This window comes from Patiria miniata, unplaced genomic scaffold, assembly GCF_015706575.1.
Source record: "Patiria miniata isolate m_02_andy unplaced genomic scaffold, ASM1570657v1 HiC_scaffold_7, whole genome shotgun sequence".
Lineage (NCBI taxonomy): Eukaryota > Metazoa > Echinodermata > Asteroidea > Valvatida > Asterinidae > Patiria > Patiria miniata.
The window spans coordinates 26463263-26483310 of NW_024037074.1; the positions used below are offsets into that span (position 1 = coordinate 26463263).

The 20048-nt window shown below is 41.5% G+C and overlaps 1 protein-coding gene across 3 annotated transcripts; it reads left to right on the plus strand.

Annotated features, from left to right (window-relative positions):
• Positions 1-80: 80 nt before the first annotated feature.
• On the plus strand, positions 81-18586 carry LOC119746525. Of its 3 annotated transcripts, none has more exons than XM_038223501.1 (13): positions 81-166; positions 262-505; positions 2046-2228; positions 3240-3407; positions 5291-5425; positions 6646-6849; positions 7844-8885; positions 9488-9596; positions 10126-10276; positions 11469-11637; positions 13375-13591; positions 14128-14227; positions 14908-18586. In XM_038223501.1, the coding sequence occupies exons 2-13, from the start codon at positions 476-478 to the stop codon at positions 16213-16215; spliced, it is 3816 nt and encodes a 1271-aa protein (XP_038079429.1). In that variant the 5' UTR covers positions 81-166; positions 262-475; the 3' UTR covers positions 16216-18586. The 3 variants fall into 3 exon arrangements, with proteins under 3 accessions (XP_038079429.1, XP_038079431.1, XP_038079430.1); XM_038223503.1 differs by having other exon boundaries at positions 2052-2228; XM_038223502.1 differs by having other exon boundaries at positions 85-166; positions 265-505.
• Positions 18587-20048: the final 1462 nt, after the last annotated feature.

The following is a 20048-nucleotide window of genomic DNA, read 5'->3' on the forward strand; positions in this document are numbered from 1 at the left end:
CGGACCAGTCAACACAAAATATTCTATCAATTTGCCAAGGTTTCTCCTGTAATCTTTCGCTGCCTACCATACAACCACAAATGACAAAGCGCCACCAATGGCACGGAATTGTCCAGTTGATCAATATGGCGGCTTTCTTTGCAGAAGAAAATGACAACTTCTCAAGGTTTCTTCCTCAATTTACGCTTGAATACATCTGTGATCGCCCAGTTTCGCCAATAGAAATGGACCATAACCTTTTGATTTCATTTTTATTTTCAGCAGAATACGGATGACCCCCGGGAAAACAACGCATACAGCCCAACTATTCTGATCTGGAACGTGGAAGTAAACCGGTGGCTGTGAACAGTGAACCAGACAACAGTCAACAGTCGTCTGCAGATTTCACTCAAGTCGAAGTCACTTTACTTTTCTTTCGAAATATAGGCCTAGGCCTACTTGGAATCTACCTTCGCCCTGAACATTATAGTAAAGGATGGATACCAAGACCACAGAAGACGTTGAGGTAGGCTAACATGTATGCAAAATCAAAATTATCATAAAAAATTAGGGAAAAGTTCCATACTCGGATGCCAATTTATCTGCTGCCAAACATATTAATTGTCACCTCACCTTGTCATTTGAACCAAGAGAAATCCAGGAAGCTGTGTAAAAGTGAAAAAAAATTACTCAAAATGTGTTTTTAGAGCACATTTTGGATGCATACGTCGTGGAGAACTAACTTGAAGCAGCCGGTCAAAACTGATTGTAGTCAGTGGCTGAAAGACAGCGGTACGTTATACACGTGACATCAACAACCATGACGTCGCATGAGCCTGCCAATGATAGTGCAATACGTCATTATGAATATTTATTTTCTCATGAATATTTAGTTTATTTCAATGGGTACTTCAAATACGTCCAAAGATTGATTATTGCAACAGCGATCGTGCGCGGCCTAGCGGTTAAGAGTCTCGTGTATCAAGCAAGCGTCAGAGGTTCGAATCCCGATGAAGTAACTGACTGATATAGAAATTGAGGAAAGGAGAGGGTGAGAGTAGAGGAGGGAAAGTGGAGGAATAACCATAAAAGATGTAACTTTTGGCGCTAGAAAATTAATTGAAAAAAGTGACGTCCGAGTACGGAATTTTTTCCAAAAATTAAATGGCGATCATGATGTAGTTTATACGGTAGGTAGGCCTAACCCTTACTTTAGTATTAGGAAGGGAAAGACTCACCAAAACAGTTGACTAAATGACATTCAAAATTGACATTCTGATATTTCTTGGCACATCTGAACAATTGGCAATGACACCATCTTGAATATCAGCAGGTTTAATTTTGTGGGGAGAGGGCAGGGCTTTGAATTTGATTTATGAGGAAAATTCAGGGGTAAAAGACGACGATGACAACCAGAAAACAGACTCAAAAACCAAGATGGCAAACGTGAAAGCTCGATGCGATGAAAGCTCGATGCTGATTGGCTGATAAAAAATAAACGTCTTATTTATTTTTTTTAGCAGCCAATCAGCATCAGGCTTTCATTATGTAGGGCTTTCACTCTGTTGTGAGAACTACAACATGCACGTCTGACTGTGAAAAAAGGTAGGAAAGTCACATTTTCTTTGAAAGTGCTTTCAAAATTACAACTAACATGAGTTTATATGAAGAAAAAAGACTGCTTTAGCCTGCAAAAGTCACTTTGGTACTGGACAGACATCTGCAAAAGTCAGTTTTGAACAGAACTCGTAAAAAATAGAGGTGTCCTAAAAGTAAGGATTACCGATTATACGGGCCCCTCTTTCATGTCTTTAGTTTCGATTATATAAGCCAGTTCCGTATTCCAACTGCGCATGTACACAACAGTATTGGACAATTTTTCTTTCGGGATATACGTGGCAGATAAATGCACACAAGGCTATGGGGGACTTGGTTACCGAATCTGCATTTTGTGCAATTGTTTGAACAATCGAAGACGGTGGAAACTTTCGTTAGCTTCGATTGTTGGTTTCAGTGACTGTCATGTTGTTACAAAAAGAAGACAATGTTTTTTTTTCTTGTCAAAGGATCAGACAGAGGAGGTGCCGTCGACAACCAACGATTTGGATGCATTGAGGTCAAAAGTCAAAGGTCTGAACCAGGAGCTGGCAGCGACGAATGACAAACTTACTGCTGCCCAGACGGAATTGGAGAAGAGCGAGACGTTGCGAACAGAAGCTGAAAGATGCACCGTGGAGCTACGCAAGAAGGTCGGGCCGAGGAAACATGCTAAACAAAATCAGGGCAAATTCCCTCACTCTTAAGTTTAGACAACAAAAATCTCCAAAATATCCGAAAGGCGTAAAAAAACCATTGAGCTTACGGTAACCCAGCCAACAAAGATTGTTTTAGGACAAAGTGCCATCCTCAAACTTTTTATCGCCACATTTTGGCCAAATATGTACAATGATGTATATTTTGATAATTAAAAAGTCTTCCTGCAAGTTTTGTGGGTGTTGTTGGTTAATTAAACAATGAAACCTTTGAATTATACAGAAAACTGTTAAAGGGAATGTACATCATTGGCTTTTGCTGTAATTTTAAGAAATGAACTACTTGAGGGGTTAGTTTAATAGGTCAAATATTGTTACACTGACATGTTTGAAGTTTTGTGTTCGAAAATGCTGGAAAAACCAAGAAAAACGAAAATGTTCAAGTAGTCTGGTTCCCCGACTCCACTAAGGATAAAATGGATCAATTTATAGATGCCGGAAAATTGTAAGGTAAGGGAATCAGTGTAGCTGGCCTGCACCCGTTCATGAACATGTTACCAATAGCAAACAAAATTTGGACTGAAAAAATGGTAAATTTGAAGCAGAAGTTGAAAAATAGTTCGGTTTTTCCAACGGTGATCGGCCAACCACTGTTGGAAATGTATACAAAAATGCCAATTTCTTGAAAATGACTTCACACCAGGAGCCATAATTTTACAGGATGCTTTTGACTGTCATTTACCAACATCCAAGTAAGGTATTTCGTAAAAACTTGATAGACAACAGCACTGTGTGATAGGGGCTTAAGACTACATTTTGTAGACTGGTTGGCCTACAAGTCCCAAGTTTTTCACAAGATGGGCCATTTAGTATTTGAATGGCAAGTCCAGAGAATCAAAAAGTTTGATCCCCATTAAAATATAATCTGAAAAAAGTGTTGGATATTTTGGCACTGACATGCTCTATTTTCATGGATTTTTCAATCCAATTTCGTGTGCATATTTGTAGGTTGAAACGTTAAGCGGAGAACTGGACGACTTGCGCAAAACCAGGAATAAATCTGTCGCCGAAGTTGCCTGCCAGGTAGACATGGTGGCTAAAGTTGCGTCATCAAAAGGGGGCGCTACAGCAGGAAGCGCTGGCCCATCTGATTGGGTCACGGAAGTCGGGACATCAGTGAGTTTAATTATGTCGAAATATAAGGCACAAGTCATTAGTTGGAGCACTCAAGCATTATAATATATTATATACTTATTACTATTCACGGTTTGATTCAATTGAAATGACATATGGCAGCCAGAAAGGGATGAATAACTGCCATCTTACAAAAGTTGTCTAAAAATACTATTAAAAAAACCCCAGAAAAGCACTTGAAATGTTTTTATAAACAAATAGATGTATCAGAAAGTTTTAAAACGCACCAAAGTAAAACTTAAAAGCACTAATTCTTCAAATTTATGGAAACCTAACGTCACTGACTATCCTATATAAAAAGGTCCTGATCTGTCTGTCTGATATCTGTCTGTCTGTCTGATATCTGTCTGTCTGTCTGATGTTTGTGTGTCTAATTTTTGTAGAAGGCCTAAGGAGAGTGCGGAAGCACAAATGCAAGGGTGAATTGAGAGGTATCCAGTGTATCAGAGATGAAACTTTTCCGATTTTAATCGGAAAACCGACTTTTTGAATTTTCCAACGAAATTTCCGATTTTTTTACAGTGTGTCCCACAAAATTTGATTTAGTAAGGATTTTTCTCACAAAATGTCATTTTATTTCAATCATAATTTCGAAGAAAAGTCGATGAAAAGTCGATGGAAATGGCACGTTAAAATCATCGCGAACGCAGTTTTAATCTCTTTCACCAGTCGTTATTGGAGTGTTTCAACGGTAGAAACACAGAGCATAACACTGATCGGAGCCTTCTCCGGCTGGACAAAAGGTTAAACATTGACAGGCGACATGGACAAATCACTGTGTCGCACGTGCGTGCATGTACTGCACGCAATGAGTACCAGCGTACGTACTGCACCGTACCGTCTGCTAGCACATGGCCGGTCGAGAACGGCCCCGAACGGGTAGCCTTGTGAACGATCCAGTGGATAAAATCATTATGTTGTGCGATTTTCGGAGGTTTCAAATTTAGTTATACAAAATACAATGCCTTAAAAATCGTGATGATTATCTCGAGGATAGCGAAGAGAGCATTAGCGAAACATTTCACTGGCATTTGTTAGAAGAGAAAGACGATAAATACCTGATTTTTTCCCACGTACGAATGCAAGTGGAGTAGTGGAGTTGTGTGGTTGAATGGACATGATTGAAGCATGGTTGAAGCACCATGAACGGTGCCTTGTCTTTCGGACTTTTCCCTAGACTTTCTCAAGTAAGAAGTGAACTTCTTTATTGATGACTCCGTTACTCTAACCGTAATTCGGGCATTTTATGCAATGAAAACACTGACCATTTTTTTCATCATAAAATTTTGTTTGAATCGAAAATAAAGCAGGAGTAGGTGTCCGGAAATTGGGCAAGAAGTGTATTGTACATGCATGTACATGTGTGTAATGCAGCGCGGCCCAGATTTCGGACACGTATTTTTCTTCGGCATATTTTCCGATTTTTTTGCCATATGCCAGTTTCATCTCTGAGTGTATGCAGATCCTATGATTTCACTGTCCTCTGAAGCAATGGTTGGCACGTGGAAAAAAAAATATTTATTAGTTTTGTTTTGCTTTGTTGGCAAATTTGTTTCTTTGAGACTTTGAATACATGTAGTTAAATATTACATTATCTCTATGAAAACACTCCAAAACGTATCACTATTACGCAAAACAACGTTGATGATCAAATATGTGGCAAAATTGTTTCACCAAGGTTTACCACGCCCACATGGGGTCAACATGCAAATTGAGGTCAAAGTAATTCATTAGTATATGACTCCACCCAGCTAGCGGAAAAATCAAACCATCTACGTTTTTGTTAGCTGCGACCTTTTTTCGTGAAGATTTCATTCATTGTTTTTGTTTTTTTACCTGTCATCTGTCTTCCTGTGTTGCCTCAGAATCCGAGCACCTCACAGTCTATCGCGGACAGTGTGCGAGCCGTAGCTGAAGCCACTGCCACCAGGACAGGCTTTGTCCTAGACCAGACCAGTGGCATGTACTACGACTGCAACTCCGGCTACTACTATGACCAGGTCAGTTGGGGTAATACCACAGTTTAAGTCGAGTCCTGAACGGTCTTCACAGGTTTAGTCACGGGTTTATCACAAAGTCCTCCAGTCTCAAGTCCAGAGACGAGCTATTCCAACACCTCCAGCTTGTCCAGAACGCTGCCGCTCGCACACTCACCAGAACTTGCACATAACACCCATCTTGCGCAAACTTCATTGGTTACCAATCCAGTACCACATACATTACATAGTTCTCCTACTTACATTCAAAGCTCTTCAAGACTTAGCCCCACTTACAACATCGTCAACAAAGACCAGGTCTGAGGTCATCATCCAACATACTGTTTGTCCCAAAGACTCGTTTGGCAACCTACATTTGACCTATGGAGACCGTGCATTTTCAGCTTTGCACCACGTCTCTTAAACTCTACCACATGAGTTAAGGACAATGCAGGACTTATCTCTCTTCACACATCACCTCAAAACCTACCTCTTCAACCGGCTTTCTCTCACACAAAATGACCATTACTTTCACACACATTGACTTTCCACTGACTGGCGCCTTTGAATGACTATTATTTTCAGATACTGTGCGCCTTACAAATGCTTTGCATTATTATTCCGTGCCAATGACATATAACAAGACATTCCTTTCCCTAACTTGTGTTTTATTTGTGCCTGACGTTGGCTCCAACTCCTGATAATATTGTTCGAAGACAGAGGAGCCCATTTGTCATTGGTGCATTTTTTTCCTTTGAAGCAACAAAAGTGCTCCAAAATCTAAAGACGGGTGTTTAACAACTAACCTGATGAAGCGTTAGCTCTGCGAATGCTGTATATTTCAAGAAAACACAATATTCTGGATCTCAATTTCAATTCAAAAGTTGCTGAATCAGCATTCGGGACATGATTCGCATTCAGCCGATTGTTGCTATGTGGTGTCACACCCTAAACCGACGATTCTCGCTCATAATAGCAACCGCGCGCACGCGTCGTGTCAACGCTTGCACCCATTCACGGATATGCCCAATTACAAACCAGCTACAAATGGAAATTTCCAAAAGTGTGTCATTTGACACATCTTTGGAAATGACCTTCTTTTATTATTTCTTCAAAATGACAACATGCCAGAAGGAATAATTCACAGGGAATTTAAATTTTCTATTCCCTGCTTCATTGAATTGGATTCAATACATGCATGACTGCATATCTTTCAATTTTTTCCCCGTCAAATTTTTCCAAAGGTGAATAAGCTGTATTATGATCCCAACAACGGCATGTACTACTACTTTGATGAGGTAACCGGTTCCTACCAGTTCCACTCACAGGTGGATCTCCCGCCCTCCGCCCGGCCTGGCCAGGTGCATCATGGGAGGGGGAGAGGCAGAGCCTGGGGTAAACGGAAAGACAGGAGGCACGGAGAGGCACCTGAAAATGTCGATGAAAGGGTAAGGCTTTTTTTTGGCAAGTCTTATCTCATCCCCCAGAAATGACTGGACCAAAATGTTGGATGTCATAATACAGAAAATCCTGCTGTATACTGCATTGCGGCGTTGGAAAAAGTCAAACTTTGCAGTTGTTACGTTTTCTTTTGGAATCACTAGGCTGTAAATAAGAATTTTGTTTCTGTGAATAATGATTCACAGTGAAAAAAAAGAAGACTTTCCATGGCAGTAATACATGTTCAAGTTTAGGACATGGTTCTTGTTATGTGCCTTTCTCTTCTGAAAAATTGGTTAAGGAAAAATGATATTTTGAACTAAATAGGTAAGAAAGGTATCTTTAGGCCAAAATAAAAATAGTTCTGCTTCCGATTACATGGCAATTGAAAATAGGGTAGGTAGGTAGGGAATTTTTTTTTTTGCCCAATTTTTGTGTGTGTTCGATCATATGGAGGGGTCTGCATGTAGTCAAGGGTAAAAGGTAGAATTTGATGGTTTTGGGTGTTTGTTTTCTCATTTTCCCCATAAAAAAATTAGGGTAGGGGCTGTCAGAATAGGGTGGGTAGGGAAACCGGAAGCAGAAGTTTTTTTTTTGCCTTATTAAAGTTGCATAGGGCTATTAAGTGTCCTTGAAACAGAAGGTTTGGGACTCCTGTAGTGCGGTAAAATTGTTTTGGAATATCAAAATCTTGGCTGAAATCTCTCTCGTTTCTGTGTATGCATTGCATTACAGGAGAGTTCCTTGACTTCAGCCCTATCGCAACTTACACTAGACCCAAAGCAAGAACCTTATAGAAGCGATTACAATTTGGAATCCACAACTTCATATTACGCCCCCGATAAACCCAACGTTCGCACTACGCCCAGAATCCGTATAGACCTCCCAACACGCTCAATGTCCGCAGGTATGTGAATTCACTAATACTTTTCTGTTGTTTTTTTCCCCTTCTTTTCCTTGTTCATAATTTGCTCATTTGGTTACTGGGAAACGGCTTGTTAGAGGAGGGACACCCTTGAAGACATGGATTGTCAGATCATTGAGATAGGGCAGGATACTAGACACGAGCACAAACGGCGCAGGCGAGACATCAGCAGGGACAGACTTCGCAGCTCTTCCGAGAGAGATGGCGATGTCGTTCCAGGGAGAGCTCATCGCGAGAGGCGACGCAGAAGAGAACGCCGCATCCACAGTTACGAGGGCATCGGTGCTCAGGTTGAGGTGGTTACCAATGAACACGCCCAGCAACTTGAGGAGAGGATGCGGTCACGTGAACGGAGACGAAAACGACGTCAAGAGAGTGGATCTAAGAGGAGGAAAGAGAAGTCCCTTGATGGAAATAGAAAAGACGAGAACTACGACCGCAGGAATGTCCAGGGACAAGAAGATGGCGAACCGATGGATGGGATGTCAGATGGAGAGATTAGAGCTGACGAAGGGACGCAGTTAGATGGTCTTGAAGGGGGTGGCAGTCAAAGCCAAAAGAATCACAAGACGGGGAATGATAACAGGAATCAGTCGGCAGAGAATGAGGCAGATGAGAACAATCAAGATGAAGGAAATGAAGGAAGAAATGCTGCAGGGACGTCCGAGAAACCGAAAGATAAAACTAGTCCAGAAACCATCAGGGGCAGCTCTGAGAGCTCCACGGCAAAAGACGATTCGCCGAGCGGAGAGGAAGGGAAGAACGACGAGAGCAAAGGCGACGGTCAAAGGTCGCCAGATGAGGTTGGAAGACACCGTCGGGTTATTGTTCCTAACCCGGATGCTGAGGCGCGGCAAGGTCAAACGGACGAGCAACCGAATCCAGGGGATTTGCAAGAGGGTTACTCTGACGGGGAAATTGTGGAAGACGTCATGATCGTGGAAGACGGACAGGAACTGATCGTCCTGAGCTCGGACGAGATGGAGGAAGGGGAGCTGTCTGATAGCTTGTCGGATATTTCCTCCAGTGAGGGCAGTTCCCTCGAGTCTCCAAGTGCCTCGTCTGAGGATTATTTGGAAGAGATATCAGTGGATTCAGATAGCTCCGGTGGATTGGAAGGTAAAATGGCATTCACAGAAGAAAGAAAAATTGGTGGCTGCCGAAATTGATCAAATTGTTTTGATAGCGAGATGCTATAAGATTTGCAGTATTCGCCACTGCATTTTAATGATGTTTTATGGAGCATGTTGAATGCTTTACTCAAATTTTTGCAAAGGTTTTTTTTTTTGTGGAAATGAAAGAGGTTCTCAACCAAACAACAGAAAGTGAAAAGCACATCTACCATTTAAGCAATGTGTGCTCTAAATATCAGTGGTGGTATTTGTCAGGGTTTTTTGTTACGATTTTTAAAGAATATCTTTTGAAATTTGGAATTCCTGAGGTTTTACCCTCGAAGTGTTGTTACCAATAAAAGTTTGTATAGAACAAAAGAGATTGGTATTTTAAGGGCTGCCTTTAGGTAAATACAAACATACACCATAGACCCTACATGTGTACTTCGGTGAACCTAAAATCCTCTGCCAGTTATTTCGTGGATTTTTCGTTTGCCCCCATTCTCGCTCTTGAAATGATAATTTTAATCAAACATTTACAGTGCCAGTCAATTTTTTTTTGTCCCCAGTATGTTGAGATTGAATTTTTGTTCTGTTTCCCCCTCGCAGTGCTGAAGGTTGATTACCCCCCGTGCATCAGAATGATTGTGACCAAATCAGACACTCTCAAGCCAGGATCACTATTCATTATCACATGCGAGGGTGGTACCATTGGCAGGTAGGTATCCTAAAAGAAAAAACCCAGAAACTGGAGAAGAGTGTCAGAGCCTTTGGCTGTTTCGCTAGTCATGAGTATATGTATTTACATGTAGTAATGTTGTCATGTGGAAATTCCTGTGCAAATCAACACAGAATAAAAGTTGATAAATCGGAGAAAAAAAATCAAATGATATTGCCTTGACATCATCTGATCGCGGTGTCATCTCAATTTTCATCTATAACACATCCTCGTCCATGTACATACATGTACCAAGTTTCAACCAGATCTGACCCGTAGTTATGCAGATATAGGGCTTCAAGAATGCACCTTTAATTGCCGAAACAGCCTAATACAACTGAAAGCTGATGAATATTTATGAGTTGTAGTAATTGTGGGAGATGTACACCATGGGCCTGTTCCACTTTTTTATGCAAATTCTGCAAAAATTTGCTCATGTTTGTTGATAATTCCCCATTGGAAATGTAAAAAGAAAATCACTGGTAAAAGTCTGTGTTTACGTTGTTACTCCGTTCTCTTTCTGGTCTAGAGAGGGCAGCAGTCACGTCATTTTGATCCAGAGCGTGAAGGTCAGCAAGCGCCATGCGCACATCGTCTACAACGCAGAGGAAAGACGGTACACGATCGTCGACCTTGGCAGTCAGAACGGGACGTTGCTTAACGGGAAGGCAATATCAGAGGTGAGCGCTTAAGAAAGGATGACAATAGTAATTAAGTACCTTGCACCCGCAAAAATGAACTGGCTAACAGACTGCAAACGGCTCACAACAATTTCAGTGTGTTAAGCACAATTGTCTAGCATGTCTAGTGCAGTAGCGTGTCTAACAGGAGAGAATTCATTGGGGGAGGGTGTAAGTAGTACATGTAATAGTAAAGTCTGTCACAAGACAATAAGGCCGGCGTCTATCTCCAGTTTCCTTGGCATGAAACGACCAAGGATATTTCTGTCCCCTTGCATGGGATGCCAGTCCATCGCAGGTTACTTCCCAGCTAATGCCGGTACCCATTTATACTCCTGGGTGGAGAGAGTCAAGTGGGGGTTAAGTGGCTTGCCCAAGGACACACATATGGCCTGCAGCTGGATTCGAACCCCTGACCCTCGGATCACAAGTCACCCTAACCACTAGGCCACACTCTCCCTATATTCATTGGGGGAGGGGGTACTGGAAAAAGAAAATCGTGAGATTGTCTGACCTTTGCTAAATTTGAAAAGTTGAGGGGGCATCACTTGACATTCTTGGTGCTGTACGTTGTAAAAAACTGAGTTCGTAGTGGCATTTTATACCCTATTGAATGCACATTCTTGCAACCATGGGGAGTGAAATTGCCGCAGATATTTGATTGGGCTAAAAGTGCGTTGAACTGCTTGAATGTTATTCTTAAACCAGGTATTTAGTTTGAAGATCAAGCTTGGCGTTTAGAGCAACTGCCGTGCTATAAATGAGCTATTGCCGAGCTCAATTCAGTTGAGTTTGGCACGGCAGTGGCACAGCTTTTCGCACGGCGTTTAGAACAGGCCTTACTTGTGCAAAGCTTCAGCCATCAGTAGTTCACTCTTGAATGTACATTGATCGAATGCTGTGCGTGGTCTATACCAGAATTCGCCGAACAAAATTAGAAACTATTTTTGAGGTGGCACAACACCTGTGCGTATGTCGCACGCTTTCTTAAAGACAAAGGCGTGTGAGTATTTTGGTAGCCCTATGGGTCGAAGGAGCCCGGAGTTCATGCGTGCTACATGAGCACGACTCGCGCAAGCCTGGTGCCACCGCAGAAAATGGCTGTCGCCGAATTAGTCTTTAGGTTGCTTATAAATCAAAGGACATAAAAATATTACTATTGGTTCATCTGCTTACCTCCAAACCCTGTCAGCAACGCGTTGTAAGTGAGCCCCACCCTCTATCCCACCGCGACTACATCACCATTGGCGGCACTACACTGCGTCTGCACATCCACCCTGGGGATGAGACCTGCGAGGAATGTGAACCGGGCCAGGTGCAGGCCCTGATAGCGATGCAGCAGCTCAACCAGCTCTCGGCAGGTACCGGAAGCTCACGATTAACCCTCCTATATTCAGAGAAATATGTTAAACCCTTTAAAGCCACAGTCCATCATTTGCAGCTATCCCAAAAGTGACTGGCGCAATTATTGTTCAAAAACATACTTGGTTGAAAGATAGTAAGGGGACTAAACTCCCTGTGAAATTATTCTTTCTGGCAAGCTGTCATTTTGAAGAAATCAAAGAAACAAGGCCTTTCCAACAGTGCGTCTTAAGAAGCACCATTGGAAATTTCCGTTTGTAGTTCGTTTTTTTATTCAGTGAAGTGCGCACAAGTGTTGACACGACGCACACGCGCGCGCAGTTGCTATAATTCGTCGGATCGGTGCGCGACATCGCATAGCTGCAATCGGCTCAGTGAGAACGTGTCTCAGACGCTGAATTCAGGCCCAAATCAAAACATGATTCAGCAACTTTTGATTTGAAATCGAGATCCTACAATGTTGTTTTTCTCAAAACATACAGCTGAAGCTGAGCTGAAACTTCATCAGGTTAGTTGTTCAGCACCCTTCTTTAGATTTTGAGCACTTCTGTTGCTTCAAACGAACAAAACGCACAAATTACAAATGATGGACTATACCATTAAACACTGCAGCAGCAGTAAACTTGTTGTATCGCTTTGCAATGAACTTAGGCGAGCCATCAGATAACAGACCGTTCGGGTACCGGGTCCGGTATGCTAATTTCTTCCACCCCAATCGGTATGAAGCCAGAAGCCACCCGGTCACTGAAGCGTGACGCCCCAATCGGTCCAAACTGGTGATTCAGTGTTTCACAATAGGCAAGTCTAGCCATTGTTGGAGGATTATTCGGCCAGCTGGGATTACCAGCGGTAACTTCTTTTAAGCTCATCACAGTCATTGTTGCCTACTGGAGGATTAGCGCGTCACAAATTGGTTCCTTTGTGATGAGCCAGAGCCATGGTGCAGAAGCCTGGTGGAGTTAATCCAGGCCGATCGGTTCCATGCAAGGTCCCAATCCCTTCAACATACTGGGCGGGCTCAACCCCGAACGGTCTGGGGAGGGATTCTAATTTGAGGGCTCGCCTTAGATCGATTTTACGAAATGGGGCGTAGCAACCCCAAGTTTAACATTATGAAGAAATATATTGATATTTGAAATAATTCGGGTGATTCACAATGCAGTGCGCCACCAAGATTTTGCCACAGAGAGTTCATTTGTCCCAGTGCATTGTGGGTAATGGTCGACACATTCACAGCGCGGGACATTTGAAATTGTTAGTTTTTCCGGTTAGTAGTTTCGTAAACGTATGATGCGAGGATCTGTTTGCCCATTTCTTTCGATCATTATGGTATTTTTTTGTAACGCGACAGAATGCTATGCCCCAATCTATAACAAATTAGCTCAAGTTGTCTACTGACTCTCATTCAAATGGGCCATGTTTTGTCGCCCGTAAAGTTGAAAAATTGCAAAATTGGCAAACTCTTGGTGGCGCCCTGCATTGTGAATCGCCCGAATTGAGAGCGACTACATCCTAAAAATTGATGATGCCATTCGAAACCAATCAAGAGCAAAGTCAATAAGAATATTAGTACATTAGGTTTTCCTGTCCGAATACAAGTTCTATTTGGGTGGACCCGAGTTGCCCTAAATTCATCTGGAAATTAACATAAGGATGTTCATCAAGATTTGTAGACAAACAAGACCCTTGTTGCTGAAACGAAGAAGTTATTTTAACCTGTTTTTTCTTATCTGAAGGAGCGACCTCTGGCAGCAAGCACGACAAGGAACAGCAGCGTCGCAAGGAACTACGCCACCTCAAGAAGAAATTCAACCTTGCGAAGGAGGACTACACCAACCAGCAAGATCCTTCACTCACGAATCCTGGCTATGCAGACAGGGCGGGGGAACGGAGACGAACCATGGGTAGCGACAACCCTTACCAGCCTGACGACCAGCCGGCATCTGTAGATAAGTAAGCAGAGGGTCGAGTTAGGTTGGGACTGCGGGCATTTTCGACCATCATTGCTGTACTATAAAGAAGTTTATTTTCTTTATGTAAATGTGTGTGCATGTTCATCGAGTGCTCAGTTTGTTCTAAATGATACACTGGGTCGACTTGAAACTTTTAACAAACATCGACTCTACTCCCGAGTTATGCATATTACTGTGCTCTCATGAAGACATCAGGTATTGAATAACATGCATTGTAAGGAATTGGAACCAAATTCATTACTTTATAACAAATGAACCAAATCAGATTAAGACCAAACCTTGAGAAAGCTTTTTTTTTTATGAGAGCAAAGGTGCTTTACTTCCAGGATTACCAGAAGGTCACAAAGGGTAAATTCAAAAAGCACACAAAGCGTGAACACCCAGTTTACCATATTTGTTTATGACTGTTTCATGTATTTACTCGCTGAACAATAAATATCCATTGGATATTCAGTAAAGAGTCGTCAACAAAGAGTCGCCAGGGATACTAACGTTTGACATTTTTGTTCTCCACAGGGCGATTGGATCGACAAACTTGGGCCACAAGTTGCTGTCCAAGATGGGCTGGGCGGAGGGCCAGTCACTAGGCAAGGGTGACCGGGGGATAAAGGAACCTGTAAGTCTTCAAAGGGGATCTAAAAATTCTAAAAGTGGGGGCTGGCAAGGGGTCTTGATTTTTTGTTTGTTACAGTTGTTTTTGTTTGTTTATGAAAACGAACTAAAGTATTTTCAAAAAAAAAAAAAAAGTCGTCAGCTTAACACAGGGTGTGCAGTCTAGACAGCGCAAGAATAAAAGAACGCCCATTTAAAATCCTAAAAACTTTTTGAAAATTTGGGCGGAATAACTAAACGTTGTAGCCCTCCATTTATTTAGAAAAACAAACAAACCCTAGATTGGTCGAGAGAAATTTTGATCTGTAGGGTTCAGTTAAATGCTATACCACTTTTGGTGGACCCTAACCCCCTAAGGGTTCCTCAGGACTACCCTGCTAAATCCAACAGAGTCCAATGGTTACTTCCTGCTCAATCCAACAGAATCCAACTGTGCCTAGTTTTTAGTTGTCTGCTGGATCCAACAGAGTCCAACTTGGCGTTATTTATCAGTACCCAACAGAATCCAACTCTGAATATGTACATGTACATTTGTACAAGGGGTTTACTGCTGAATCCAACAGGCTCCAACGGGTTTATGATATAGTTGGATCCTGTTGGATTCAGCAGGGTTAGGGTGGATACTCATCACTTTTAGTGGATACTTCAATATTATACCACTTTTGTTCCCTTTTTTGAAATTAGATTCAAGCAGTTGTCCACAGCAGGAGTGCAGGGCTTGGAGCTGGAACGGTTCAGACTATGGACCAAGTACAGTACGCAAGACGAAGGAAGGACAAGTGGGACAAAGCTAGAGGGCGCTTTAACCTCATTGACCCCCAGCATCCAGGGGCCGCAAATCTGGGCAAGAAGGGTCCGAGGTGGGTACAGGGAGACACAGAAAAACTGGACGCTAATGGACGGCAGTGTGGGAAGTCGGAGGATCAGAGCGGTGCGGGTGTTTTTGGCGTGGTTCAACTTCCATTGGCTGGTAGAGGGAAGGGGAACGGGAGAGCTGGGACGTCGCAGGGGATCACAGACATATGGGACGAATCGATGGATGCTTCAAACTCAAAGCATCTTGGAAAATCGGGACAGACATCCTCCCAGGGTTCATCAAAGGATACGGGGGAGACTGTGGAAAGTAGGGGCCGCACAGCTGCAAAAGATGCGAGGAAAAAGCAGCATGACACTCCCGAGGAGTTTGAAAGGCTACTTCTTGGCGAGAAAGCTGACGACAAGACCTCTGAAGGAACAACTGAACCTTCGGATGCACTCCCAAGAGCGGAGGGCGGTTCAAACGACGTCCATTCAGGCAGTGGAAGTAAATCGGGAAGAGGAAGAACAAGACACAGCTCCACACCGGCATCGAATGTGGATGGAGGGAACAATACCGGACAAACTGCAAAAGCAGATTCCAGCAGTGTCGATGACATGGAATCCACAGCGAAACCATTTTCAGATGCTAACTCCCCATTAACGACCACCGTGGACAGTACTGAGCAGACGTCCGCAGTAGCTTCTGAGCACCCAGCCCTTCCTGAAACCAACGCTGACGAGGAGCAAAGTGCAAAGAGGCCTGAAAACCTGAACAGACCTGATGGAAGCACATCCCCACCGCCCTCACAAACACCCGACAGAAATCAAGAAGCAGCTGCAAACAAGATGGAAAAAGAAAAAGGAGGATCGCCAAAACTTGCAGACCAGCTGAACTTGGAAGGAGCTGACCCTGGCAAGCCTGCAGAGGCTGCTGGAAGTTCGTCTGATAAAGGAAAGACGATCCAGCTGAAATGGAACAAAGGCGGAAAGGAGAAACTGGCGACAAATTTAGTGGCGTTTGAGGAGAGCGAATCGGAAGGGGAAGGTGGGGAAAGTGCTGCAAATGACAGCAAGAGCATCCAGCAGGAACAAGCCAGACCACCACAACGGAAGGGGGATAGAGGGACGAGGAGGCGGCGAGGATCTGGCAGGCCCAGTAGGTGGTCTGGCTCCAGGAACTCTTCAGGCAAATGATGCCTTTGAAATAACAAACTGCTAAAAGTTAAAAACTTTGATTGATTTTAAAGCTTTCAGAGTAGAGTAATCACAACAGTTGGTGTTAAACACCTGAAAGGAATACAATATGAGTGCCACTGTATAGTGCAGCACAGAGAGGTTGCCAGAGAGACGCCATATTTGAATTGAATTATATAAAGTAACAAAACACAAAGTGTATTTGGGTCATTCAATTAGTTTGATGTCCATTTTTTTTCCTGTCCCTGTTACATGTAACATCTACGATTTGTGTAATTCTGAATGTAGTCATCATCCAAGAGTGGATATGAAAAGCAAAGTACATACACATGTACCTAATCCCAACAAATAAATTGTTAAGCAACTATAAAAGTACATGTATCAAGGTAGCAAGGACAGGAAAAATGTCACACTATGGACCCTAACTTTATAGAATGACCCATTTGTTTTGCACAAGGGCATAGTAGTTTTTACAGGGTTTTGTCAGGGTGCATGTGATTTTAATACAAAAATATAAAATGTTACCATGTCTCATTGAACATACATTTATGAAAGCTACAAGGTACATTTGCTTTTGGTGTTATTTTCAGATATGGATGGATTTAGGGGTTAGCATTTGTATAGAAAGTATCTTTCCACTGAGCTGTTTAAAATTTGTGTTCTGCAGAAAAAAACACCACTGTTCTTGTCTTGTTCCCTGACCCGGTGCTCCAGACAAAATGGAACAATCTATACACTCGGGGTATTGTCGGGCCAGGGAACCAGACTAGCTGGCTTGCACCCGTTCACAGATACATGTATGTAACCGATTGTAAACAAAATGTGGATTAACTGGATTGGTCAATTAGGGCCAGTATTTGAAAAGCCATTTTTTTCCCCCCAACGATGCCAACCAAATTGATACAAATATTCCCACTTTTCTCGAAAATGACAGCACACCAGGTGCAGTGATTTCTTAAGATGCTTGAGACTATTATTCACTTACAGTCAAGTAAGGTATTTCATAATAATTTGTCAGTTTAATTGTGGAATGTTTGCCAATGTACATTACCTTTAAGTGACAGCTGGTATGTTTTGTACAAAGACCTAGCCCGACTACCCAGAATGCTGGCAACTTTGCTGTGAAGAGCGACTGCAATATTCCTTGCTCCTGTTTAAAATTAAAGACCAGCTAACTTTAAAAGTTTTGTGAAGTTTGGCATTGCACTGTAAGATACAAAGATTTGTTGTTTGGAATCATTGGAAATTCATATCTTTGTGAAAACTACGCTTCTAGTTCCACACTATTGCACTTGACCTACGCAAACCTACAAAATGCCAGTGCATAAGTGTTGCACGCGTTGATTATGGACTATTTGGAACACATCTTGAGATTTTTTAAGAAGAATTTTGTTTTTTTAAAGTAAAGAGTAACACAAGGGCAAGCATGGTTCGTATTTGTACGAACTTTATTTACACACCGTATGTACACAAATTAATGACGATGATAATAATAATAATTATGATAATACACATGAAAGAATTTCTTTAAATTGAAACAATACTGCATCTTTTTCCCCTATAAAGCAACCAACAACAGATACATGTACATCAAATTTGTCATTTTCATATTTACCATAGACTTATTCATCTCTCGCCGACGGCCGCCCCCCCCCCCCAAAAAAAACCCCAGGTTCTTTAAATACATGAAATCTACGCCCAACTTTCCCTACTAATTACTACATGTAGTTCAAGAAACATGAAATGTGTAACTTACATCTGTGGGCTGAGGAAATGTCTACAAATGCATAGTTATGGTCAACACAATACTTTGTAAACCAAACCCTTTCCCAAAGACACCATTAAAATGTGAGTACGCCCTCTATTGACAGGTTACAGACAGGTGAACAATGCATCAGTGTTTTTGTATCTCTTTAAGTTACTTAGCAAGAGCTTGCCATATTCATGTACATATAGCAACTATGCCTTCAGTTTAGAGAATTCAACGCTAAAAAAGTCAACTAAAAAAGTGTAAGGTTACAAGCTAACGGCTTACGTCACGACACCATTTTACACAGCCAACGCATTTAGACCTGGTTAAATTTAGCAAGGTACACATCCACAAAATTTCTAATTCTAATAAATAAATTACATCAGCAGCAATTCTACTCACTGTGTTGGACAGTCATATTGCTTTGGAAGTAAAATTTGCATGTTTTCCTCTTATTTTAAAGTGGTACACATGTTAATAGGAGTCCCGACAATTACCCAAACAAAAATACATGTACTTTTACTTTTAACACTAGCCGATTAAATTACATTTTTGTTGCAACTTCTTTTCCTGAAATTACAGAGATTAGATCTGTCCTACCAATCTGACCAACCATTCGGGGAAAAAAAAGAAGGAAAAACAGGCTCATGGGAAAAATGCTATCCCAGCGCCAAAACTTTTTCAGGCATTATTAGATTATACATATTACATAATATTGTTGTTCTTAAATGGTACTCATTTGCAAGTTGAAAGGTTCCTCTCACCGAAAAGATGAAATAAAAAGCGCAAACAAATTTTAATTTCGAAGAAAATTCAATGATGGCTGTTGATTTTGTATTAGTTTCATCCTTGGTTTTTTTTACTTTGTTTTTTTGTCCTTTTCTTTTATTTTGTTTTCTGATTTTTTCTCTTTTTTTTTTTTAAAGGAGTAAAAATCCACCTTTATTTCCCACGAACGTGTCTCACAAAAAATATTAGATTCATAAAAGTCCCTCGAAATTTCCAAAGAAAACAAAGATTGCGCTTGAACCAGGAACTTGAATGATTGAAACTTCAATCCTGATACGCTGTAAAAATGAAAGTCAAATAACAGATAAGTAACAGTATACTAAAATGCTTTAAAAAAAACCCAGAAGTTAAGCCTTTGTGAACATGGTCAAAATTTACTGAAATAGTTTTTGTGTATAATGCAGAAAGAAACCATAGATGATGAGAATTTAACTGAAAACAAATTGGTGAAATTGCGTAACCGAGAGGCCCGTGTTTTTTGTCGTGGGACCTTTTTCGCAGTTCTTTTTTGTTTGTTTCTTCGACAGGGGTGAGATTGAGGGGGGGGGGGGAGTTGAAAGTCCATGAAATAATCGGCAGAGCGTTGGAGGGTCACCGAGGGGCCCTTGAGTAACGTAGGGTCTATGGTATACAGTATGTCCCCCCAAAAAGTGTCCGTCAGACTATTTTTCAAATAACTACAAAACCATGAAGTCAATTTTGACAATTTTGATTGAGCAGATACTCCTTATCCTTGGCCTAAACCAATATGAGTTTCATTTATTAAAATTAATGTCAGTCACGCATCACAGCACAATTGTCAATTGATCACAACAACATTTCTGGACACTGTGACCAAGTTCCTTGCCTTAGTCAATTTCAGTGCTGTGTTATGTAAACGGAATATTTCGTGACGCCCAATTCAATTCGCATTTGTGTGAAGTACAAACAAACCATATCTCAAGTCCCCACTTCTTAAAACTAACCCCGTCAGGAAAACTTATTAAAAAAAAAAAAAAAAGATTTTATATTTTGTACAACAGATTAAAAAGTACAGTTTAGATTATTTATTACATCTAATCATACAATGACATGACTGTACGTATGTCTAAACATGTATTGCTGGAAAGAAATTTACACAACATCTGACCAAACTAAACAAAGTTCACTTACAATAATGTAATATGCAACTACAAAAACAAAATTTTCCTCGAAAACAATTTTCCTGAATCTGTATAATTCCAGTAATATCCACGAAATTTTTAAAGAAAATAAAGAATTAAAAATCTACAATGAATGTGTCTAAATTTCCTAC

What these genes read in the sequence shown, in the direction of transcription:
- LOC119746525 (XM_038223501.1), top strand. Translation starts at nt 476, where the DNA reads ATGGATACCAAGACCACAGAAGACGTTGAG. An exon ending in CTGAAAATGTCGATGAAAGG is followed by an intron (nt 6,850 to 7,843) that starts GTAAGGCTTTTT and finishes ACGGCTTGTTAG; the next exon opens with AGGAGGGACACCCTTGAAGA. An exon ending in TAGCTCCGGTGGATTGGAAG is followed by an intron (nt 8,886 to 9,487) that starts GTAAAATGGCAT and finishes TCCCCCTCGCAG; the next exon opens with TGCTGAAGGTTGATTACCCC.